Source organism: Periplaneta americana, chromosome 5, assembly GCF_040183065.1.
Source record: "Periplaneta americana isolate PAMFEO1 chromosome 5, P.americana_PAMFEO1_priV1, whole genome shotgun sequence".
In the NCBI taxonomy this organism is placed as follows: Eukaryota; Metazoa; Arthropoda; class Insecta; order Blattodea; family Blattidae; genus Periplaneta; species Periplaneta americana.
Genome location: NC_091121.1, coordinates 92,370,305 through 92,398,180, shown reverse-complemented (window position 1 = coordinate 92,398,180; position 27,876 = coordinate 92,370,305). Strand labels below are relative to the sequence as shown.

Below are 27,876 nucleotides of genomic sequence, written 5' to 3'. Positions count from 1 at the left end.
CTCTCTGAATGTATTTAATAGCATATGAGTGTAATACAAAAATACAGTTTGATTTTACAATTCTCGTATTTTGAGCCCAAGTGGTTACTGAGATTATTAGAGTTTAGGACGATGTATTTTAATAATGAGAAAAATGGTTGATGTGATTACTTGCGGAAGAAAAGTGAAGCTGACACGCCCTATCTATCCTTGAAAGGGCACAGACCATGTTTGCCAAACATTTTGGCAACGTCATTATTGCTAGTCACTTTCCTGTTACTCATCTTCCACCTTTAATCTATGGTAATGAATTCCTTTGTCTATCGTCTCCCCTCTGAAATAAATTCTCTACATTGACGGAATAGCAGAGTGCGAGTAGGTCTTTATCGAAGTTACCTTGAAGTGTTACCGACCGACTGACTTCGTAGACATTAGGAGAGTCTCACATTATTGTGAGTAGATATGAACAAGGGAACAGTAATTTTCTACAAAGCTATGTTAGCTGACTACTGATATTTGTGACACATTTCTTTGTCTGTATTTTGATAACTTCTACAGCTAAACATTTATTGACTTTGATTTAGTATACATAAAATAAGAGCTGGATACTAGATAGAACTGTATTTTCAACAGAAAATTTTGCACTTCATAAGAGTGTAATACTCAAAACGCGTTCAGTCCATTTCATGAAAGGACTGGGCTAGTTTTTCAATCCATCGGTCTACGGAATGAGCGAATTTTCAAGTGACATGCACAATAACACAAACTTATAGATGACTGGCGTAGTTTTGGAAGAAAAGAAGCTTAATATATAATGCTAGAAGTCTCAAACATAATCATATATATGTATATATCATAAAAATGGCAAAGTGCACACTCTTCATATGACATACTTGGTGTGAAATAAGTAAATAACGGTAAATAATTCAGAATATTTATTTAAGGATAGCCACATTGCATAGCTCTCAAATTTGAAATTGTACCGAATCAGATCAAAAAATTCTATAAATAAATATGTATAGGCCTATAAAGTGATGAGCATTTTTTATTATCCATACATAAATTAATAAGGATCCAGATATTGTAAAGGGGAATCAAAATTCATGATAATGGAACATGTCACTCCGCCTACCGAAAGTTGTCTACAATAATAACATTGAAGTGAAGAGTAGAATTGAGAGACAAATTTTTAAATAGTTAAATAGTAAAGGAAGATATAAAATGTTCAAGATAAGAACAAAAGTTACCAATTGTCAAGGAATCGACAACTAAACTATGTGCTGTGAAATTGTAGAATAAGGTGAAAGTAGCCCCAGGCGTAGCTAGGGCGGTAGTTCCTTTACCTATTGATTCGAGTTGTACTTGGGGGAGTGGGTTTAAATCTCGCTTGAGCTGATTACTGAGCTGGGTTTTTTCTGAGGATTTACCCAAAGCGAATATCATGTAATTCCATGGCAGATCTTCTGCCTCACCTCGTGAAATACCACCTCGCTATCAAGTTATCAAAGCTAAATAACCTAGTACCTAGTTGATATAGCGTCGTTAAATAACCAACTAAAAAGATAATGCGATGAAAGATTAGAAGAAAAAGACGGGAAATAACTAGATGAAAAGGAGAAAGGAAAAGAGGTGAAAGAATAATGGATAGACGAAGAAGAGGAAAATATAATTAGAAGATCCTTAAACAAAAAAAACTGGATCTAGAATTAGGCATAAATATAGGCTATACGATTATCCAAAATAGTTCTTCACGTATCAAGAGTGCACTTACTTAATATCCTATTATTGTTGAACACTTTCTTGACAAGCATGCGCACTGTCTTGATGTTAAGATCGATGTTGAGGGTGTCAACGTGTAGGAAGTCGAGCCCATCTCGATGTTTGGAACTGATCGTGCCTCTGACTGTGGCCAGGATGTCGCCTGAAAGAAAGATATTGTTAATTCAGCTATATAGTGTTCTATTATTATTATTATTATTATTATTATTATTATTATTATTATTATGATTATTATTATGATTATTATTATTATTATTATGATTATTATGATTATTATTATTATTATGATTATTATGATTATTATTATGATTATTATTATTATTATTATTATTATTATTATTATTATTACTCTCATCGTAATCATTTACGTTAAGAACTAAACCATTTCGGTTTTCTCTTTCTCATTGAATATATTGGCCAATCCGTTTTTTCTCGGTCGTACAATAGTTTTTTTTTTTTTCATTTTTATCGGTGTGTATTTATATGAATATTTGGCATGCGAATGTGACAATACCGGTGTATTATAGATAAGACCAACTTTTAGATTTTATTGAATCCTTGTTTCGGATTCTGTGTACGGATGTATGAGACTGGAAATGTTCGTTGTAATTACGTAGATTTGGTATCTTCTGTTATCTTGAATGTGTCATGTGACGGAATGTGCAGACTTTGTCTTGTGCTTGTCACTACCTTTCAGTGAAGATGATGACGAGTTTATTATTACAGCATAACTATGTCAAAATCAATTGTATCTGCTCTGTCTACCGAAAATTACATTTATACTTCTAGAAATTTGAACTCGGGTTTCCTGGCCGCTAATAAGTTAATAACTCAATCGAGTCATTGCAGACTACCCCTTAACTCCCCACTCCACCTTCCCCGGCAGAGAGTTATGTTTCGGATCGATACGAGTAGACAGGCATACAAGCATTGCTAAGAGGCGGATTATATAAGGCAGGTATCAGAGCTTTCGGCTCTCGCTGGTTGCCCAAAATCCACCACTGAAGCACAATGTTTTACTATGTGTTTGTTTTTAAAGCGGTATAAGTGAAAAGGACATGAGAGGGGATATCTCCTTTTCTTTTCCGTTTTCCTTTATGACCAGGGCTGGTTTACACAAAAGTTGCGCCACAGTGGGCTGAGTAGTCTTGTAACTGACACTGGCAACTCACTGAGTGTGGAGTGGAAGTTGCCCTGTCCACTTGCCGGCAGGATGATGAGAACGCCGCTGCTGGTATAACGTGCGTTGATCTTCAGCTCCGGAATGTGAATATGAGCTTCGAACGGTTTAGTACCCTCGCTCAACCTGCGAGGAAGATACAGGTATTAGCACACTTAAATCAGAAACCGCAGATTTCTTATAGGCTATTTGTATTAAAATTTTAGAGATATTCACGTACGCTTGGAAATAGATTTCACTTAGTATGGATGTGTTTAAAAATGACATGGATAAGTAATAGTCCACTTAACGACGATTCAGTGCGTCAGCGTTCGACAATAAAACCGAAAGAATTATGCATTATATTACAAATTTAATTTGTTGGTTCATCTTGTAATAAGAGGGGAAACTCTTCTAGCCAATAGCCTACGCCACCAAGTTTTTAATTTACAACTTGATTTTTACGCCTACTGTTTTAATGATCTGTATTCCGAATATTGTTAATTCAGTTCGTTATTGAACTCTAGGATATTTTCGTTGTAATATAACAGGACACTTTTTGAATAATTTCGAGGGAAAAATTATTCAAATCAACTTTATAGGGAGTTATACCTGAAATCTTGATTTGCATAATACACGTCACTGTTCGTTAACAGAAAACCACAATTAAGTCACACGGAGTTAGTGTGCACTCGAAGTTGGTTGCTTGACGGTTCTCAGCCCACTTTGAGGTCTGTGGATATAGAGGGAAAAATTGGATCGGTGTCGGTTAGAGTTCCCGGGTAGCTCAGTGGTAGAGCGTTGGTACGTTAAACCAAAGGTCCCGGGTTCGATACCCGGCTCCGGAACAATTTTTCCCTCGAAATTATTCAAATCAACTTTACAGGGAGTTGTACCTGAAATCTTGATTTGCAGGACACTTTTTGTACGATTTCTTTGTAATATCAGTACCATCCCCTTCAGGCCTGATGTACATTATAGTGTACATTGTTTCTTTTTTTCTTTCTTGGAATGTCTTCGATACTATGAAATATTTTGAAAAAATTCAATGTGATAGAAATTGAGAATATTATTTTTGAAACATTTATATACCTGAATTAAAAGTAGAATTTAAAATTTTAGGGCTCCAGATGTGAAAATTATTCCCAAATTTTGATTTTCTGTGAAGTCTTGATTTGGTAATTTTGGATCCCCAGAATGATTATGTGACCAGATTTTTTCAATTTTTTTAAATATAAATTCAGGACTGAAGGGTATAAATAAAGATTCGCTGTTCTAATGTGCATTGCATTGTTGAAATAAACAACTGCATTAAATGGATGTAACCTTGACGTCCCTTCATCTTGTATTATACGTCCATACTATGTAACATAAAATTTTTCCACGTTCTATCTAGGCGAAATGTGGGCGGAATTTACCTGTTTTCTGGCGAAAGCCTTGTTTTTCTCGTATGATATGATTTATATAGCAACAATTATGTATAAATATCAGCATTAGAAAAGCTTTTAATATGATAGTGTGGTTCATTCCTTCAATTCATTGAACGTTATAGAATTGTCGGCACCTATTAGGTCTATTATTATTATTATTATTATTATTATTATTATTATTATTATTATTATTATTATTATTATTATTATTATTCGATTCGTGGTGCTACAGCCCGTGAAGGGCCTAGACCGACCAGCCGGCTGCTGGTCTCACGCCCACATGCTGAAACAGATGTGGACGATCATCCATCCAGAATGTAGGTATCGTGTGGTTAGGACGATGATCCCCCAGCCGTTAAAGCTGGCATTCGAAACCGGATTTCGCTACCTATCGTAGCTCCCCAAGTGCATCACGATGCTGGGTGGGCACCGGTCCCATACACTGGCCGAAATTTCATGAGAAAATTTCTTCCCCTATGAGGACTCGAACCAGCGCGCATTCCGTAACGCGAGTCCTAGGCAGGATGCCTTAGACCGCGACGCCACGGCGCGGGACTATTATTATTATTATTATTATTATTGTTATTGTTATTGTCAAGTTATTATTATTTGATGTTTTTGGTGCCCGAAAAATACATTTTTTGACATATGTCATTGCTTTATGGATTTCCCATAGCAGAGGAGTCGTGGTCTATCTTAAACAATGAGCTCAGTCTATTTCTATCATAGATTTCCGTAGTGAATTTATTTTGTATTTTTTTCAGTGTTGATTATTAAGTACTGTAGTGTTGAAATACTGTATGTATTATTCATTGCAATGGGAGATAAAGTGTGAGACGTAAGTGTCTCATACGCGTATTGCAAGACTCAAAACTTCTTGCGGAAATAGACTTCACAAAGTAAAAACAAAGATGTGTAATAGATGCTATAACTTTTGTAGTGACGTTTGTCTAATTGTTCCTCTATATACGGGAAGAACTGTATTCACAGAAAAGTATTCAAACGCGTAACGACTTTGATTAAAGAGTAGTGTTGTGTTTAATTGCGAATAGTTTGAACGTCAAAATTATATTGTCTCATTCATTAACTAATTATATTCATTTATTCATAGAATGTAGCTTTCCGACCCTATTCCTTGATCTCGTAAGGTAAATATCTTCTTCTTGCTACCAAGGGTGGTCATTACTGTCACGTTCCGAGGCTAACTGAATAATCCTGGAATGTAGCTTTCACAGCCGGCGTTATATGGTTCGATGCTATCCGGGCTAAAGGGCCGTGGTCTGTTGGCGCTATTGCTACCATACGTTTCGTCTGCTACTCCGGCAGACATCGTCAGTGGTGTGGCACACGGGCGCGCAAAGATCTCCTTAGCGTGCTGGGAACGACTGGGACTGTGGCCGGTTGCCTTGCGGTATTTAAGGTCGGGATGGATCGTGGCTCGTAGCTCGCAACCGGCACGCTAAGAAGATCTTTGCGCTCCCGTGTGCCACACCATTGACGATGTCTGCCGGAGTAGCAGACGAAACGTATGGTAGCAACAGCGCCAAGAGACCACGGTCCTTTATCCCGGACACCATCGATCCAGCTAACTGAATAGTTTCATCTCGTCCTTGGTGTATCCAGGTTATGTTTCCCCACAGATGATAAATAAAATTATGCTTGTCTTGGTAGTTTACATAAGTGCATTCATTCTACATGATGAAGCCACTGTTTTTGATAATCTTTAATTTATCGACTACATTTTTTGTTTTAAAAAAGTGAACCTTAGTGTAGTCAGCCGGTGTGAGTTGGGAATGCGCCTGACTGGCGATTAGTGTAGGTCTAATACTTATCTCAGATTATCGCAACGTTAGGATTCGTCCTTCTCTTCAGGTTAACATAATATACTAAGATTAACATTTTACTTACTTGAGATCTGCTACTGAGAAGTTACTGGCGCCATAGATGTCGAGGTCTCTGAGAGTGACCTTGTAGCCGTTGGGTCCTGTGGTCAGGGACAGGGACAGTTCGTCCATTCTGAAAGGCTCCACTGATGGCATTTCTATTTCGGGGATGCCTGTAAAATCACAGTTCCATAAGATTATATTGAACAGTAATATGGATATAACTACAATATAATACTCGTACGTTAATATCTGACGAACTAGGGAACCAGTTTCCTCCAAAGATTTCAGTTTCACAATTCTTCTTTCTTATATTACCATTAATCCAATATATTTTAAAGTATCTGTAGCTCGAAAGATAAATTAAATAATGAATTACATTTCATCTATAAGAATGTGTCCACTTGCAGGTACAACGAGAAATACGTAGGCTCAGTAATAAGCCTATAAGATAAATACAGGCTGAACCATAAGTACAGCTCGACCAAGTTAAGTCTGCGAGCCGAGAGGGAAGTTGGAGGCAGTTCTGTAAGGAAAGGAGGCAGTAACGAGAGGAGACCAGTACAGTCTCATATGACAGCTAGGCCCTAAGTTTTCCTACTGCGCTTCAGTTCATAGAGCGGTAACAATTTTATTTAAGACACTTTGAAATGGACTGTACTTCTACTTCTGCTTGACAGTGAGGTTTGGCGTTCTGATTGGCAAGCGTGGGCGTAGGAGAGAAAGTTGCATGAGGGGGAGGGGGGAGGCAGCGTAACTGTTGCCTTTATCTGAAGACAAGGACAACAAATGCGTGCGCTCCGTAGTGTATTTTAAACGATGTGCACACGTTGAAATCTGAGCGTCAAGTGACCTAAGTGGCAACTGTGTTTTGCCTCTACATTCCATCCCGATACCCCCACTCGCAGACTTGACTTGGACTAGCTGTAATATAATTAATTTCAGGAGGTTATTCTTTGAGATATTTCAAACAAGAAAATTTAATACCATCTTGCTCGTTTTTATTTTCTTTTCGAGATAAAATTGTTTTATGTCAAACATTTCGTAGCGTGTTTGGGAAAGCCATATATTTAATACCAAATATACTCAATAAATTTAAGAGAGCAGTGTATTATGATAATAGACGATTGAAAGAATTTCTCTTGTCCTTTAAATGTACAGAAATTTGAGTTGATGTAAACAATACGACTTGAATAATACGCGACGTAGTTAACTTCATAGGTTCGGTGTCCGAACTTCAATCCCTATTGATCAGTCCATTTGCGGGGTGATCGTCCCAAGTATCTACGTCCTCGGAGAGTATAATCTAAAATCGTAAAAGTAGACGAAATTGTGGCATCCTAAGAACATGCTGTTTCCATTTCTGTAGGTATTTGTGGATTTCATATATAACTTACAGTATTATCATCTCTTCTGTTTTCCAATGTTTCCTCAAATGTTCTCTTATTGTATGATCCCTAAGTGTGACACCTGACAAGGATAGCATAAATCTCATTTGTGAGGCATTTAATCAATTTTTTTCTCTTTGATGCAGTGTCCAACATTCGCTGACATGCAAGAGACTTGGTTTTGATATTATATTACGAAATCTCAATTTAATTTCCATTGTCATTTGCCAAAATTCCGTCGTAATATCCCATTCAATCTGTTGTATTTTATTAATTTTTTCTTTACGTCAATTTGATGCTTGTATATAGAGATGTGACTTTGTAAGTAAATAAAATCTGCTACTTGTTGTATGGGGCGCTTTTCGTAAATAAATATTTTTCTCTTACGAAATGTTTACCGGAGACTGCCATTGATTTCTTTTCCGACATTGTTTGGTCAGTCCTGTTCTCTTCAATAGTCTTTCGAGTATTTAAATAGTGCCTATTATAGGTTACCGACCTATTACTGGGTAAGTCGAGTGGTGGAAGTGCCACCTCAATGCCCTACCAAGTTCTATAAAATAAGTTCTGCTTTACTAGAAATAATTTGAAAAAATTTGTATCATTGCGTTAATATCCAATAATATGCAACGATATTAATCATAACACAATGCAATTTAATCGTAAGAAACTCTGTTAAGAAGATACTTGCGTAGGAAGAGGGAAGAGTAGAATATTTAAATCACTCGTTTGTACCTATACGGCGTATGCATGATCTGGACGCAGAAAGTTAGAAAATCGAGTTACGTTTTGTGAACCAATATAAACTTACTATCATTTGGGTCAGGAAGATGAATAAAATATGCTAAATATGTAGAATTTATGAAATTTTCAAATACAGATTCAGGAACCTTCTTATTTATGAATCACGAGAAACAGACTTGGAGTCTAAGTTCGAATCTGGTATTTCCGTGAGCGCTCGGGACAGTCAGGCTTTGTTCAAAAGATTGCGTATATATTTATAGTAGTTACAATGGGGAACACAAAATCTTCCGAGAATATAATTCATATACGAGATTTAAAACAGACGGATTGTTCAGAGTGTTTAAACAGTTAATATTGTAACATAAACACTATAATGTTTAAGTTACTGTATAACAGGTTCTCAAGTGGAGTATGACTATTGCTCGTTACAATGCCGTTCTTACTGCAGTAGTACTCTTAGCCTAGTGGTGAGGTTGCAAGTTTAGATCTTCGTGGAGCTACTAAAGTTTTTTTTGCCTTTTAAATGCATCAGCGAAAATATAACAGGTTTTCGTCATTTTTTATTCTTAGAATACCTTTCGCTTTATTATTTTAGGAGCTTTTGACGCTAGATGGAAGTAACACTAAAGTCGACAATTAGGAGCTTTCATATTAAAATGGTGTGTTAATTATTTTATTAATCGCTGCTGCTTTGCAGTCCATTGCCTAAGGAACATTCAGCAAATATGTTGACGGTTAAATAATTGGTAATACTTAATTTGCAAAGTGCGCTACAGGGAATATGATTATACTAACCTAAATCAGAGATCAGGGCCTAAACGTAGTAATTGTAAACAAGAAGAAAAACCATAATTCTTATGACAAGATATATTCTGATTTTCTAGAATTATAACCACAAATGTTTACCAATTTTGTAATTATATGTAAGTAACATGAAGTAACATAAGCAAAATTATTTGACTATATTACAATAAAACGAGTTGTAAAAAATAAAATAAAGGACAACACTACGGTGATTCGAAGCATGCTGTGGAGGTAGCCCAAATCAGCGCCTTGTATTATGGAGTTAACTAAAGCGGCGCACGGAGGTTTACGGTAGTGAACTGCGCGCTCACCCGGAGGAACTTAGAAAATTTTAACTGCTCAAGAGATTGGCCAGTTTCATTTTGACCAAGTGTAAATGATCCATTTAATAGATCAGAACTTTGTCTTCTTCGTAGAAAGATTTCATGCTCTTTATCATTTTTCAGGATGTGTTAAAGCTATCAACTTAAGTTTCTACGAAGTTTTATTATTCCGAACATGCTTAGTCTTTCACAAATAAGGAAATCTCAGTAACATCTTACAACTGCAATTAAAAAGAGAAATCGTTCTTCTTAACAAACTGCATGCTTCTTTATATTGCATCAGAGTTACTCGTCTTCGAGGTTACTTACCTTTAGCCAGGTACGGCCTCAAGTGATGCAACGCCCCAATGATGCATTCTACAATCTTTGGGTCTCCGATTTGACATTGTTTCACATAGGGAGCTGGAAACAGAAAACGACAATCTTAACAAAATGCTGGTAAATCATTTGCGTTACATATCATTACAATATTAAATAGAATTGAATAATAAATTTCGTATGTTAAAGAAATAGTTGATCATCATCATCATATAAGAGAAACGTGAAAAGAGTACAGCTAAATCCTCTGAAGACGTTTTCTGAACCATTGTGCACATGAAAGGTGTTTAAAGGCCTCTTTGAATATGTGTTTTTATATAGAATATGAAGTAATTCTCCTACCTTTGAATATGTAATTTAATGCACAATAGATACATAACACTAGTCAACAGCCAAGATGTATCCGAGATAAAATTATTCAGAACTTACTAATTTTAGGTCGCTAAATATGAAAATAGCTTTCATTGTGATAGATTAGTTCTCATTTCTACAATAAACAGGTCAGGCGATTTCGTTAAGTTTTTATTATTAGCAAAGATTCATTCGACTAAATATTTTTGGAACAGCCTGCAACGGGGGCGTGAGGATGGGTTTATGACACTTGCAGATCAAATCTTACCCTCATCTTTTCATTTCTTTAGAAATTTAGTTCAGTGACTGGTTTCTGAGTGCGCTCCAAATAGTTAAAATGTAAAGTGTTTTAAACATTATTGTGAGTGATTATAAAATAACGTATATTTGATTACATGATAATTTCTATAATAGAAATTGGCGGTAAATATGCAAAATGCCCCGCAAGTGTATTAATAACCCAAATCACTTTTGTTATATTTGTGGGGAAGTTACTTCTAAATCACAAAAGGTAAAATTAACTCCTCTTGTTAAAAATGTGTACAATCTTCATTTTGGTTGCTGAATTTCGTTAATACATCTCATTAAATTTAAATTGCTTTTTACATACTTTAGTAGCCGTAGAATTGTTACAGGATTAGTATTTCTGATATATTTGTTATGAGTTGGTGAACCTAAACTGCTTCTTTCTTTTCTTCCTCCACGACTGATGTGGAGGCAGATTGTCTTTCATAAGAATGAAATTATTCAACAATTCGATGGCCCATAATAAGATTGTTCTAAGTCCATTTTACAATTTTTTTCAGGGGAGTTATTTTAAACTCATGACATTCAAAGCTTCATGAAACAATTTGGAATAGCGTCACAGCAACTTTACAATTTTGTTCGATTCATATATGCAGACAAGAACTGGAATACAATGAAACACAGATTTCTTCCTTATAAAATGTTGGACTTAGAACTGTTTGGTTCTCAGCCATCGAATTTATGCTAAATATTCTCATCACTAGTCAAATTGTTACAGCTTCTGTTAAATAATACTACCGCATAATTAATTGAATGCTAACGCCGTGCTATATCGGCAACCCATCTGACAATACTGTGTATGTGGTAATCAATAGTAAAAGGCGTTTGCTGAGTGTAATTTAAATCTAATTTAGCTGTTAATTTCCTCCACCTCCCTCGGCTTGTAGTTAGTCCATTCTTCTTCTTATGAGTTCTTCAACCTGATTACACAAGAAAGAATTCATTCCATATTTTCTTGGTCTCTGAATTTCTCTTCAGGCATGCTGTATCCCGCAGATCTTAATTATTATAGTTTTCGTCATTCACAATACGAATCCAATTCTCTTCTTCTGAATACGGAGTCTTTTACGACTTTTGGCTTCTTACAAGTCCCTTTTGGTCTTCTGTCATATCGAGAATATTTATTTCTGCTGTCTACAATTTTCAACATGGACTGCAATAATATGCTGAAACTTTAACTCATTCATTACTGGATTAGCTCTGGCCGCAGTGACATTAGTGTTGTATTTACTCGATTGTACGGATATTATAGTTCAGGAAGTAGAGACGGATTGGCTTAGCAAGTATAGTTACATAATAGAATAACATAAACATGTGGCTCACTGGGAGGCTTAGCTTACAGTATCAACACATTAAATATTACGGAACGTAGTACGAAGTCAATCTTTTGTATGTTTTCTATACTTTTGCCCCTCAAATTGAAATAATGGTCGACTATGCAGGGTGAGGCACTTAAAACAGGCCACCTTAACAACGCCACCATTTTTAGTGATAGAAGAACATTCTTCAGACAAAAGTTGCTTAGATTAAAGGGGAACATGATGTGGTATTCATAAATATTTTTTAATAGGTTGAAGTGTGGAGGAGATAACAGATCCACTTTCTTTACCTTCAATGGATTGATAAATTTTACTATTTATCTTTTAATAATGTCTTTGAAGACATATAATGCATATGTTTGAGGGTCATTCCGAGTCGTTGAAACTCAACGATCAACAAAACTTTTATGAAAAAAAAAAGATAAAACATTTCGGCAACAGACTTACATTTTTTATTTATTTATTTATTTATTTTTATTTTAGTAGGTTATTTTACGACGCTTTATTAACATCTAAGGTTATTTAGCGTCTGAATGAGATGAAGGTGATAATGCCGGTGAAATGAATCCGGGGTCCAACACCGAAAGTTACCGAGCATTTACTCATATTGGGTTGAGGGAGAACCCCGGAAAAAAACCTCAACCAGGTAAATTGTCCCGATCGGGAATCGAACCCGGCCACCTGGTTTCGCGACCAGACTCACTAACTGTTACTCCACAGGTGTGGACACAGACGTACATCATATTGGGTATTCAAAATGGTGACCATGAACATACAGCAAGTTGAATGTTTGTTTTCATTCGATTTATATGATTTCAAGTTTGCAGTAGGACAACCAAGTACTTAATCGGCTCCTTGAAGTAAGCTATTTTCTTAGCCATTGACCTTAAACTATCTTGAATGACCCTCCAAACAGAGTCGTCGTATCCATCTTCAAACACACTGTTAAAAGGTCAACAATAAAACACATCAATCAATTTAAAATAAGAAGTTGATTTTCACATCACTTTTACACCTCCCACCTACGCAAAAACTATTAATATCATATGTCCCCATTCAAGCCAAGGTCGACCTGGTTGGCGAGTTGGCATAGCGCTGGCCTTCTATGCCCAAGGTTCCGGGTTCGATCCCGGGCCAGGTCGATAGGATTTAAGTGTGCTTAAATGCGACAGGCTCATGTCAGTAGATTTACTGGCATGCAAAAGAACTGCGGGACAAAATTCCGGCACATCCGGCGACGCTGATATAACCTCTGTAGTTGCGAGCGTCGTTAAATAAGACATAACATTCAAGCCAAGCAAATTTTGTCCGAAGAATTATCAGGAGGTCTGTTTTAAATGCCGGTATAGCCTACGTAGAATAGTATACAATATGCCCGTAAATTCATGATAAAGTTTAAGTGCTTATACAAATAATTATTCTAACGAAACAGCTTATAAATTTACGAGAATATTTACATATTTATACTATCTTAGTAAGAAATTGAAGAAATTTCTTCCCAGTGAAACTTTTGACTCTAATATTGAACTCACTCTCTGACATCATTTCGTACCATTCTATCGTCCAGAAAACGTCAACATTCAAAGTGTTTCTTCTTCAGCTGAAGAACTTGTAACTAGAAAGGAGCAATATCTACGATGAGGAAGGAAAGTTTATGGAAATACGCAATTTAAAATATTAAAGTCCTGTGTTTGATGTGTAATGTGTAAATAGCGTAATCGTTAACAAAATTCACATACCTAGAGCAAATATCAGGCTATTTCCTTCTAATTGCCTTCTTCAGTTTACAAAATGTTGCATAGTAACGTTTACTACTCCTGTTTTATTTTCCATAAACACGAAAATAACATCTTGTTTATTCCGAAAACTTTGTCTGCCGGCGGAGCTATTTTGAACTCTTTCTGTTCAATTTGTTGTTGAGGACTACCATTTCAGTGACTACCGCTTGAATTTAGGTATGTAGGCCTAATAGTGCATCTACGCCTTATCGTCTGCTTTGATGGTCTCCAGAAACTACATTCTTCTTTCTTAAACTGCTAACAGTGTTGAAGAGAAAAATTTAAAATTTTTCTATTGCTATCCATAGATCAAGCATATCTAATTAAAAGTCGATATCTGGTAGCAATGTTTCGTATCGTTTGTGTTATGTCCGCCAGAATCATTTTTTCAATTTCTAGTTCATGGCATTGGTTGGAGCGAGTGATTCTGTCGCTGTGATGGTCATCACTAAGGTTTGGATAACGTAGCTGTATAGGATAGGGCCTTGACTTGCTTCGGAGTAAGTAAACACTACCCCTTGCACTAGCTAAAACTCTACGTGCTGGGAAGATGACTCCCCATCCCTAGCTAAAACATCAGTGACCTGACAATACAGCCGACAGGAACTGAATATAATATGTCGTCACTACTGTCGGCTAGAGGACGCGCGAAAACTAATCAATTTTGTAAACAAAATGCACGGACCAAGGATGCCTATCCTGATACAGCTATTTTATCCGAACCTTACTCATCACTAACGACTGTTCTTCCTTCGGAGAACTTTCTTCACCATTCTTTCACGTGTTGGATACATGTTGAATTTTAACCATATATCTCATCTGTTGTAAATTTCAATACAAGTAAAATTCCCATAAAACCACGAGTTATTCTGCGAGTTTATTTGAGGGACCTGGGTTCAAATAACATCGCCATTAAACCAGAGTTGTAAACAAGAAACTGCTCAGTGCTCACGTCAACAACTTCGCTCATATTATCAGAACATAATGAGGGATAAGCAGTCCAGCGCCTGCTCAAGTCATTTTATTCTACAGTCACAAGATAACTGCTTCTTAACTCGATGTAGAATGATCCTTAGAAAAGCTTCTGAAATAATTAATATTAAACATGGTACTCTGCCAGTGTATTGTAATTCAATCCAAGGTTTTAAATAAATTACAGTACCTGGCTACATTAATAGAATCACTTAAAATATTTCAAATACTTTAATTCTACATTTATTGCAATTTTATATTTATATATATATATACATATATATATATATATATATATATATATATATATATAAATACAACTAGAACTATATTATCTACACCATATTTTCAGAACAATTTTGAACAATATTTATATCTTCAGATTACAAAATGACACTTATGCATGATGAGGCATATTGTCACACTGTTAAGAGTGAAAACCTTTCTGTCAAAAAGAAATTCCTCTTTTTCCTTTCCCCGGAAATTCTCCGGATTTGAACCAAATCGAGAATTTGTGAGAACTCGTGAAAAAGGAAACCCTTAGACATGTTATTACAACCAAAATTATTGAGTGTGCCACTTAAGAGTTGAGGATGTTATTAAAACAAAATGAGGAACTGTAAAATTTAAGGACTTCACATGGGCTTAAATAAACAGTATTCCATCATTTTGTAATATGAAAATGTAAATATTTTTCAAAATGTGCTTTGAAAATGTAGTGGAGATTTATAGTCCTATTTTCAAATATAAATTTGCAGTAAATGTAGAATTAAAATAAAGTTTTTTAAAAGTTGTAGCTGGTCATATTAATATAGCCAGGTACTGTACTAGGTTATTTAGCGTACAGTGCAACAAATTTGTTACCTGCAATTGATGTAATCGTAAATTAAGAGCTACCGAGTTGCTGAATGTTACATAACTGCAGGCTGCCTTTCACCCGCCAGGACTGTCCTTCCTCGTTGCCGACCTCAGAAAGGTGTTGAAAGGACTGATTACATCATTGGAAGAGACGGTGGCATTAGGTCACACACTGAGTGGTTGAAGACAATTGACTTTTTAAAAAAGAACCAAATTTAAATGACAATACGATCTGAGCTTTCGTTGAATTGAAATGGGTCACGAGGACGCTTGACGTAAAACTAACAGGCACACGGACAACACAGGAGTATTAATTTTCTTCGCGACGTTTCATTTGGCGATGTGGAAGCTGGCTGCTTGGTTGGGTTTTACGAGGGCTGTTGGCCTCTCGTCCATACATCAGCAGAAGTGAACGATCATCAAACCATTACGTAGTTAACACGATCATCCAACCAGCCGTGGAACCAGTTTTTTTTTTTTACCTATTGTTGTTTCCCAAATTCATAGCGATGTTGGTTGGGTACCGGTCCATACACTGGGCGAAATTTTATTCTCTCATGAATACCTGAACCAGGGCTCATTCCATAACGCGAGTTCAGGCATGATGCCTTAGCCCATCACACTACGGCGCGGGACATATGAAAAAATACTTCTCCAATTAATTGTAGTCCGGGACGGTATGTTTTGGCCCATTGTGAGTTCTATAAATGCGATTCTCAATGCCCGACAGTTGACCTGGCTGGCCTTCATGAATCTGTCGCTGACAGGTGTGTCATCCTGTCTCAGCCCTTGATAGAGCTAGGTCCTGTTTTGCGGACGTGTAATTTTATAAGCCCCTAGTTCTTTCTGATCAGCTGACGCTCACAGTTAGGACATTCTGCCTAGGCCCCTGATAGAGAAATATTCTGTCCGAATACAAGGGACCCGGAGTCCCAATCCCTCTCTATAATAGCATCGGAAACCCATACCGCCCCTAGACTTTATCCTAACCTATTTTTACTATTGCAGATGATAGATTGAATAAAGGGTTGGTGGACAGTATTGATGGAATGATAGAGGCTGATAAAAGTACCCTGAGAAAAACCCTTTGCAACGTCTTTGACAAATTCCATCACGACTTAGCCGGGATCGAACCCGGACCGCTTAAATAGAAGACCAGTGCGCTACCACAGATGCAGTCTGATGTGGAAGCTATAAAGGCTGTTGTTGTTTTTTCAGAAATGTTTGAGTATTTTCGAGTGATGTAAAGGGTTCTTAATTCTGAATTAGTTAGCTTTTTTAAAATGTACTGTAATCAAAATTGGTATAATTATGCTTCCGAGATCTTTTTTTAGAATCCTCATGGACAAAAGAGGTTGTTAATCAGTTTCGTTCTAAAGAATTGGATTTTTATATAGGCCTACAAATTGACATTCCGTCATTGCTCCATAATCATTTATTAGCTTCTAATTTTCTCCGAAATAAAGAAAATTAGGTACTGAGTAAAAGAACGTAAATAATAATAATAGTAATAATAATAATAATAATATTATTATTATTATTATTCTTGTATTGTTTTAATGTTTTTTTAACAATGGAAGCTATTCGTAAATAACCTGATAAATTATAGCCTACATTAGTATTCATCTAATGCAGGTCTGGACGCTATTAGCTCAATAAATGAGTCATACAGATTTCCTCTTAACTTCTCACTCCACCTTCCCCGGCTGAGACGACTATACTTCGTTCCATAAAGTCTAACAGGAGATGTAGACATTGCCGGCAGAGGAGAGAAGTATAATTGCTATTCAACCAATGGCAGAGGTCTCATTCCACGCTTGTCTTGAAGTTGGACGGTCTGAAGCGTTCTACCACCACCCAACTTCAAGATCAGCGTGGAATGAGACCTCTGCCATTAGCTGAATGGCAATTATACTTCTCTCCTCGGCAATGTTTACTTCTCCTGTCAAACGTTATGGGACGAAATGTAGACCGGCAGTTAACCACTGCGCAGTGACGGATTGCATCAAAGGCTTTACGAACTTTCGCTTTTGCAGGTCGCCTGAAATTCATCACTGATACACCGTGCCTGCTATGCGTTTGTTTATAAGGAGTGAAGTGGAAAGGACATGGGAGTGGTTTCAGAGTTCCATTCCACTTCCCCGTTGTGCCCAGGGCTGATATAATGGATGCAAGAAAACCATTTCATCCAGTAGGCCTACTATTTTCTATTTGGAAATAAAGAAAATGAGGACTCAATTACAAACAAAACACTACTCATGACTCAAACATTGCGCAATTGCACAGTAAATATCATTAAAATGCAGAAAAATGAGGTGTTTTCTAATGTGCCTCAAATGCCTTACGGTAATGGTTTACGATCTTCGTGTTGTGAGCTCTGTTACAAAATCTGTTACTTAACCGATGTATGCGCGAAGAGCATTGCTGTGCACATGCGCTAGTGGATAACAAGAAGCATTCCGAGCTATGAGGAAGAGTCTTCAATCGTTCATAAAGCTGCACGGAGGAATAATGACTAAGAGACGTGAAAGGATGCCTATTTTCGACTAATTTATGATGTCTCAGTACTTAGAACAACTTCTTAAGTAATAAATAATTTGGACCGTAAACGTCTTTAAGTGTGTAATCAAGAGATTTATTTATGTTGTACAATGATTAAACGTGATGAATTGCTTCTAAAGAGAAATGATTTCACTATGTATGTATGTCAGAATACTACATGCTTCACGGTACACAGAGCGTTCAGCTTCGCTGTTGGCCGCAAACTGCGGATCAGACTTGCATGATCGGCGTAGACTGTGTCGTAAACATTCTTTTAATTCATATAATTTATTAATTCAAGCATCCACACAATTATATATTTATTTCAAAATGAGTACTAGGCCTAACCTATATTATAGGCGTTGTTCAAAGTGGTGTCAGAGTGCATTCACACATTTCTGACATCTTTCGATGAAATTGTTATTGATACACAAAAGTTTTACGCATTTATATAATTCTTAAAATTTCTCTCCTTATATTGTCTACATGTTCGTTTATACTAGGGGGGTTATTTAATAAGATACCTTACTTTCTTGGTATTAGATGTGAAGAACTTGCTCACAAATGACTTTTAAAGAACCCGGAGGTTCATTGTCGCCATCAAATAAGCACGCCATCGGTCCCTATCCTGAGCAAGATTAATCCAGTTCCTAGCATTATATCTTACATCCCTCAAATCGTCGCCCTGACTGATGCAGTTGATATAGCCTGAGGTTGCGGGTTCGATCTCGGTCCAGGTAGGTGGTATTTAAGTGTGCTTAAATGCGACAGGCTCATGTAACTAGATTTAGTGGCATGTAAAAGAACTTCTGCGGGACAAAGTTCCGGCACACCGGCGAAGCTAATATAACTTCGGCAGTTGCGAGCGTCGTTAGATAAACCATATATTTTGTAATTTCTTTCAAATCTGTGTATTTTAATATTATAATATTAATATAATATTATCCTTCCATCTATGTCTTGACCTCTCCAAAGTTCTTTTCCCTTCAGGTCTCACAGCTAACACTTTATATGCATTTCTGGATTTACATATTCTGCCCATCTTAAATGTCTAGATTTAATATTCCTAATTATATTGGGTGAAGAATACAACGCGTTCAATTCTGAGGTTTGTAACTTTGTTCATTCTCATGTATCTTTATCCTTTTTAGCCACAAATATTTTCCTAAGCACATTTTCGAATACTCTTAGCTTCTGTTCCTCTCTCAAAGTGAGAGTTCAAGTTTCACAACTAGGCTTACACAACAACCGGTAATATAACCGTTTTATGAATTATTCTAACTTTCAGTTCTTTTGAAAGAGACTACATGACGAAAGCTTCTCAACCGAATAGTAACAGGCATTTCCCATATTTATTCTGCGTTTAATTTTCTCTCGAATGCCATTTATATTTGTTACTGTTGCTCCAAGGTATTATTTTTCCATCTTTTCAGAGGATAAATTTCAAATTCTTAATTTCCATTTCGCATTATGTTCTGATCGCGAGACATAATCATATACTTAGGTTTGGAAGTAAATCCCGAAAAACAATCTCATCACTTTCTTCAAGTAAAATTCCCGTGTTTTTTTCTAAAAGTTTGTGGATAATTTAATAAGAAATATATATCGGCAATGTGTAAATGCAAACAAGTGCCACTTCTCTAATACAGATTAGTAATCATTATGAAATAAAAATATAGTTGCGTGCATGTTAGTATCAAAGTTGTATGACCAAAAATACGTGGGATTTTACGGATAGATAGGCCATGCGAACATGTTTGATCGGCATGTTCCCTCACGGGAGCGGAGCTGAACACACTGTAGTTATTCGTATTTTTAAATGTATTTTGAATGTATGTATGTATGCATGCATGCGTATTTGCTTCGTGCATTCCACTGATTGTGAATCGGTGATTAAACGTCGGCACTTACGGATAGTAGATGATTAATACTACACCTGACAAATTTATGTAGTGTCATATGATGATACATGAGAAGCTATTCATGAGTCTTACTGCATAAGCTAACGTGATATGTATTCTAATTTCATTTTACCCATAGAATGTAATTTCTGTGGTAGCAATACTTGGAAACTTAGAGTTTTTCTACTAGTCCAGAAATATTATTCTCACTAATATTCTGCAAGACAAGTTCTTCCCTTCTTCGTGTTAACGCCGACGTAAAATAGAAGAACTTAAACACAGATGTCTACCTTCCTAGTTGGAGCAACTCCAGCTTATCGACTTATATCGGAATTTGAGCCCATCCTTTGTAGTCATCGGAAATATGTATTGAGAAGGCTGTGCAGGTACAACTTGACCTCACGGTTATTCTTCAAAGCAACATTAATCATTATTACATACGCGAGTTTAACGCACTTTTCTGTCATATAAAGTAGGCTATAATCATATTGGGTGTTCAAAATTCAAACCTTTATCGAAACTGTTTTAATTTGAGACGATTTGTAAATTTTTTTAGGAGATTAAATTAGATTCGATTATATTAAATTAGTAAATACATAAATATTTGAGACGATTTGTAAATTTCTTTAGCAGATTAAATTAGATTAGATTATATTAAATTAGTAAATAAATAAATGAATGAATGAATAAGTAAATAAGTAAATAAATAAATAAATAAGTAAATATGTGAGTAAATAAGTAAATAAATATAAACGTAATTATTTGCTGCAAATTCGATAGTCTAGGCCTGTGGTTGGAATTACTTTACTCGCCAATACACAAGCAGGGTGGAGGGGTAAGACATGATCTCCCTCCCTTAGCCATCATTTGTTCATTCAAAGTTATGCAGTTTAAGTATGTTCATTGTCAGTCTCTGCGCACTGAAAACTTGCAATAGTGAAGATATTCCTCTCCTTCTCCTCTTATACCTCTTCCCTACAACCTTCCTCTTTGCTGTGTTTTGCGGGCTGTATTTTATTTGACGTAATCTTTGTCGACCACTGCTCTAGACCATAGTAAAGTATTATAAATTATTTTTGATATTTTTTTTCTACACAAATGGTAATAAAACCATTAAATTTGTATTAATATAATTATATTAGGTCTACCTACGGCATGTAGCACGTATGGGCGAATCCAGAAATGCATATAGAATGTTAGTTGGGAGGCCGGAGGGAAAAACACCTTTGGGAAGGCCGAGACGTAGATGGGAAGATAATATTAAAATGGATTTGAGGGAGGTGGAATATGATGATAGAGACTGGATTAATATTTCTCAGGATAGGGACAGATGGCGGGCTTATGTGAGGGCGGCAATGAACCTCCGGGTTCCTTAAAAGCCAGTAAGTAAGTAATTAAGTAGATCTACCTTACTGTTCTAGACCACATCTCCAGTTAATTCTACTATTCTATAACGGTTAATATACAATTTCGAAATGCAACTATAAGTTAACATTATTGATAAAATGTTGTTATTACAAGTTACCACGTTTTGAGATTTGCCGCTGTTTAGAAAGAAGACAGGTTATCTGCTTGTATTTTCAAAAGAGTCGCTACTTCAAACTTGAACACCCATTTTTCAACTTCATTTAGGATAAAAATTGGAAACTTCTATTTACATTCTCACTTCACTTATCTGTTTTTTGATATTCACATACTTAATCCTCTTTCGATCTTTTTTGTAATATACAGTGAATATTCAATACCTACTTTCATTCATGTAACGTTTTACCTCGCATAGAAGTATAATTCCTCTTCAGAGAATGATTATCACTAGCTACTCACAAGTTACAGTACTGCAGGATCATATGGAAGGACCTGCTCAAAACTACCACGAAAGAGCTATTAATTTTTCTTCTCTGTTCCTATCTTTTCCTGGGAAAGTTGTTTGTCTGTTTATATAGACCAACATCTCAACAAACATAGTCTAAACAACCCGAAGTTTTGCTATTTAATTTTCAAGACGAAGTTTCAAAGCTTCTGGCAAGGCATATAAAAATATAATATCATCGCCACCCGTCTGTTGTTACTTCATTTCTTTCACCTGTGGGTAGCATCCCATAACCGAGTTAGTTTTAGCCTACGCCTTTATACAAATTAGGCCTATTGTAATTCGCATATCATCAGCTAAGTACCAGGTCTCATCATAACAGTTTACTCATTATACCTTACCACAAGACATCTTTATATTCTTCATCCTATACAGTTTCAGTTGCTAGAAATTGGAACTCGCTTCCGAGTAATGTAAGGAGTTGTTGGACAAAAACTAGGTTCTTACTTAACAGACTCATTACTGATTAATATTTGTGACTTGTGTATGAAACTAACATCTGTCCATTCTTATTATCACAATTAATTTCTCTAAATAGAATACAAAACCTCTAATGACAAAATCTCATTACATTAAAATTATTCTCATTATATCTATATATTTTAGATTTTTATTTCGCTCCCTGTAACATAGTTCTAATAAACTACTATTAAATTAATTGTCATCATTTAACTAGCTATATCAACTTAATTATATTTCTTTACATAAGCTATTGCATATAGACTGAATTTAATTACATTAGCTCATAAATTAAGTTATTACTTTTCGTAAAGGCATTATCTCAAATTAAGTAAACATGTACTAGTCGTTAAAATTTAACTGAATAATATTGCTGGAGAATCTTTAGTGTAGGCCTACTGTAAATATTCATAACTTAATATGTAGTTTATGTCACTATTGTATTGATTAAGGCTGGTTGAGTGGAAGAGAAGGCCTTATAGCCCACTCATTCTATTCTATACTGTTTGACACTTAGTATTTCATTCATTACAACTCCTTATATTCATTAATATACAAATTTCAATATAATATTTTACCCCTAGTTCCTATATCTATTTTGTATTATGTTTCTGTCTTTATTAATATTACTGTCTTAGAACATGCATGCGTGCATACATACATACATACATACATACATACATACATACATACATACATACATAGATAGATACACACATACGTACACACATACAGTCCACACCTGTGGAGTAACGGTTATCGCGTCTGGCCGCAAAACCAGGTGACCCGGGTTCGATCTCGGTCGGGGCAAGTTACCTGGTTGAGGTTTTTTCCGGGTTTTTTCTCAATCCAATATGAGCAAATTCTAGGTAACTTTCGGTGCTGGACCGCGGACTCATTTTACCGGCATTATCACCTTCATCTCATTCGGATACTAAATAACCTAAGATGTTGACAAACAGTCGTAAAATAACGTACTACAACTACACACATCCATACATACTTCTGTCAAACTCGGAATCGTTTTGAAGTCATTTTATCTCCAGCAAAGAAAAATGTACAAACTAGACTACTTCTGAATATTTTCAGTAGGTATTTTAGAGTCTATTTTGAATTAAGTGTTAGTTTTAAACAAGAACATAAAAATAATACTTCCCTGTCAATGAGAGAAAGATATTTTCGTCATCTTTGTGGAAGATATATTTCAAATATATGGGCATAGATTAATAATATTCGGATGTAGGGATGTGGTGGCTATACGAAGATAAAATATTTAGCACTTAGTATTGTAGAGTTATTTATTGTGTACTTCAGGGATATGTGGCTATGCAAAGATACATTTAACTCTTTATAATGTACTTACTTAACTCTCATTGTTGACGACAATATTTATAATCCCATTGTACTTGTACCTTGTTTTAGGCTGATCAAGATTCTTCGCCGTAAATCACATCATACATATCATCAATCTCGAAGAACATGCATCAGAATGTGAGTACGCAGCACGAGTTTAAACTACCTAGGTTATATTATTATTCATAGTAAACCATCGTAGAGTCGTAATGTATCAATACTAATTGAGTGTAAGTTGTTTGGCATTCATATTTCTGTTTCCTTACACGGAGTTATGTGCTTTAAAATATGAAGTAATTTTTTGCATTCAGAAGGTCTGTGGTAACATTACGTGATGTGGCAGATTTTATGTCGATTTTATTGTTCTGTAGATTGAAGGTCCAGTTTTCCATCCCTGAGTACTCTCTGTGGTTTTCTTTAATTTCTCCTGGTTTCAAGTAGACACTGGCCATCAACATTAAGATTATTTTATGTTCCTCAACCAAAATAATTTTCTCATTGTCGCAATATACTTACCATATATAATTCATTCAATTGTTGTATGAATAAATAAACTAATAAATCCATGGAGTATGGGAGTAGTGATTTTAACAACCGAAAAATTGAACTGCGTGCAGAAAAACAATGTAATTCATAATGTACAGTGTGTAACAAAAACCTCAAGACAGTATTAGGAGCAAGATTGAGAACTATTATATTTTCGAATGTGTATGATAAGACTTTCCTGTGTTAAACTTCAACGTACCTCGTTTACATGTTTCGACCTATTTATGGGTCATCTTCAAAACTGGTCGTTGTTGGTCTTGGCGCCTCTTGTTCTGTTTCCTGTGAGGGTGCGTTCGTGTGGCATAGTGTAGAGTCAAAGAGTGTGTGTGTTTTGAAGTTGAGTTGTGTGCAGGTGCAAAAACTTCTATATAGGACAGACAGGCAGATCGTTCCAAACACGTTACAAAGAACACATTACAGCCATAACAAAATTACAAAACACCTCCACATATGCAGAACACATCACAAATGCTAACCACACCCACAGAGACAACAACACAGACATGGAAATACTGCACATCCAACCAAAAAGCCAGAAACAAAACACACTAGAACAATATGAAATATACAGACACACGAAAACACACCCCAACGAAATTCTCAACACAAACTCAATTTCAAAACACACACACTCTTTGACTCTACACTATACCACACCAACGCACCCTCACAGGAAACAGAACAAGAGGCGCCTAGACCAACAACGACCAGTTCTGAAGATGACCCATAAATAGGTCGAAACATGTAAACGAGATACGTTGAAGTTTAACACAGGAAAGTCTTATCATACATATTCCGAAGTGATACATTTTTAAAAGTTGTGTAATCAAGATGTATTATATTTTTCTGCAACAAGATATACATGATTTTCTACATAATTTTGTCTTGGCATTCACAAAATATATGGCTCATGGTTTTAATTTGATGAAGTTTCGCCCTAACTTGAGTCATTAGGCCTTAGATCGTCAAGACGTCTACTTTAATGAAACTTCTGAAGAATTCTTCTATGTAACTTTTCTTCATTTTGGGCTTCTCAATCATTGCTGTGCACCAAACGGATAAGTAAGATCCAAAACATTTCTATGGCGAAACTAGGAAACATTACGTGGATTACCTTCTCTACGAACAAACTATGGTCTGTCCCAGGAATCTGTAGAGTAGAAAGACGAATAAGACCTCTGCGCAAGTGGTATGTGGGAGGGCTAGGGCCAATGATCGCTCTGGGGTGACGTGTTGGTTGAACGAAGCTAGCAATCGCTTGCAGGGATTGGATAATTTCTATCTGAACTTTACTCTACCTTCTGCATATGTGGAACAAAATTTCAAAATACTTCCACATATGCAGACACATTACAAATGCTAACCACACCTACAGAGACATCAACACAGGCATGGAAATTCTACACATCCAACCAAAAAGCCAGAAACTAAACACAATAGAACAATACGAAATATAGACACACAAAAACACATCCAAATGAAATTCTCAACACACAATTCAATTTCAGAACACACAAACTCTTTGACTCCACATTACACTACACAAACACACCCCCACAGGAAACAAAACAAAAGCCGCCAAGACCAACAACAATCAGTTCCGAAGATAGCCAATAGCAGGCTGAAACATGTTGACAAGGTAATATAAAATTTAACACAAGAAAGACAAAGAACGTTTTCTGAAGTGGTATAGTGTTAAAAGTTGTGTAATCAAGATGTAGGATGTGATCTGATGGATTTTTAGAGTGGGTGTTTTGCTGTTCCAACTACCATAAATAAACACGGATAACTATGATGCTAGCCGTGTAGAGTACTTATTAAATACCCTAACCTACTTAGAACACATAATCTGTCATTTCAAGTAGCATAATGCTGTGTCGTTTATGGTTGTTTGATCCCTACACTACCCTACTAGTACTGTACGTGTAGCCCCTTTCATTAGTATATTTAAAAATTTCGAACGGCGCCAGAATTTTCACGAAAAAAAAGAAGTTCCTCAGCTCTCGTACAGACACCAATCCAAGATCGTTTCATTTTGATCTAAGATCAAATGTGACGATTTTTCTCGGTTCAACATGGTTGAACTTATTATTTTAGCAGGAGCGAAATAATTCTTAATTGAAATAAAGAAAATAACCTTTTTCTGAAAGTGAAATGTATTGTAATTGTATGCAGACGTAGGTCTCTGTTAATATTTCACGTGACCTTTGTAATCATTCGCATAATCCTACAATGCATTATTATGTCTGTTGTGTTCTAAATCGTTGATTCTCAAACGGGGGACCGCGCCTCTGTAGGGGTCCGAGGAACAGTTAATGGGAAGCCGGGAACAAAATAATAGCCTAAAGATTAATTTTTTGGCCCTACAGAATTTATCTGTTTCGGTAGCAATTGTTGTTAGAGGAGAAAAGTTCGCTCCGGCGCCGGGGATCAAACCCGGGTCCTTGGCTTAACGCACCAAGCGCTCTAACCACTGGGCTACGCCGAAGTTCAATCCACAGCACCGGATCAAATCTCCCTCCTTCAGTGTTTTTCCCTTTATGACCTTACTCCATGTTCGACATATATGTTGACATGTTATATTAAGCCGACTGCCATTGTACAAGGAGCGCACTCAACTGAATGACTTTAGTGACCGGGATTCCACAGTAGGTTCCACTTTTTACCATAACAGATAAATTCTGTAGGAGCAAAAAATTAATCTTTACGTAGATTCTTCGTCCATCAGTGCATTAACCAAGGACCCGGGTTCGATCCTCGCGCAGAAGGGAATTTTTCTCCTCTTAATAATAATAATAATAATAATAATAATAATAATAATAATAATAATAACGATAATAATAATAATAATAATATATTTTTAAAAGTTATTCCATGAAAACTTGAACATCCGAATTATGCATTAAATAAAAATATGATTAAATTATTTCATTTCTAAATTTATATCAAAATTCACATTACCATGTTCTAAAATTTACTCTAACCCTTAGCTTGGGACTGCACTAAAGTAAGTGAGGAAAAGGAGGACATCATTAAAAAAGTTAAGAAACATTGTTCTAGGTTATGTTATTTACAAATTTCATATTTCTTTCCGCTTTCATAACACTAACTCTTTGGAAACAATACAATCTGCAGCAATTTGTTTTCAACACTCCTCCTTTTGTTTGGTTGTAACAGAATCTGTTTCTTCATTCCCTGTAATATTTCTAATTAACAAGCCTCTCTTTATTTTTAAAAATACTGATCGGATTCTCTTCTTCTTCTTCTCCTTCTTCTTCTTCTTCTTCTTCTTCTTCTTGTGTTACTCCGTGTTTATTTCAGTTACGAGATTCAATATCGAACAAAGGTTTGCAAACCCTTTCCCTAAAGGTTCTGGCTATTATCACACGTAGGTGTCTATGAACTTAAATCAACACTAAATGAAGTTCATATATTATAATATCAACGTTATATAATATAAATATCCATAAAACTCAATAATTATTCCAGACTAGAGAGACAGCATGGAAAACCACTTACACTGCTGTTTCCATAGTTTCAATAGTGACGTCATCGCAATGCAAAAAATGGGGTAATTTTATCCGTATAGGGTTCCGCATAAACTTTTTACGTTAGAAATTAATTACGGCCTACATGTGAAAATCTGACACACTAGACAAGTTACATAATCGAACAAACTGCTTGAAAGCTTTGTCACTTGCGAAACACCGTGTACCTTAAATATCCAAGCTGATACAATGAATGCATAGAGGGGGAGTGAATCATCCTAAACGGTGGATGTGACTTGCAAGATGATGATTGATGGCCATAACCTC

At 35.9% G+C, this 27,876-nt stretch overlaps 2 protein-coding genes across 2 annotated transcripts in view; one reads left to right on the top strand and one right to left on the bottom strand.

Moving 5' to 3' along the window:
• The window catches only part of Jhbp16 (Juvenile hormone binding protein 16), a 266,710-nt gene that overhangs the window by 67,600 nt on the left and 171,234 nt on the right, over positions 1-27,876 (top strand). Inside the window, exon 2 of the mRNA XM_069826255.1 lies at positions 23,585-23,653. The gene's annotated coding sequence lies outside the window, so the exon portion shown is untranslated. The remainder of the gene's footprint in view (positions 1-23,584; positions 23,654-27,876) is intronic.
• The window catches only part of Jhbp1 (Juvenile hormone binding protein 1), a 53,966-nt gene that overhangs the window by 4,198 nt on the left and 21,892 nt on the right, over positions 1-27,876 (bottom strand). The window contains exons 3-6 of the mRNA XM_069826258.1: positions 9,799-9,891; positions 6,256-6,403; positions 2,931-3,064; positions 1,751-1,900 (exon numbers count right to left, since the gene is read on the bottom strand). Of these exons, the coding sequence (XP_069682359.1) occupies positions 1,751-1,900; positions 2,931-3,064; positions 6,256-6,403; positions 9,799-9,891 (525 nt within the window). The remainder of the gene's footprint in view (positions 1-1,750; positions 1,901-2,930; positions 3,065-6,255; positions 6,404-9,798; positions 9,892-27,876) is intronic.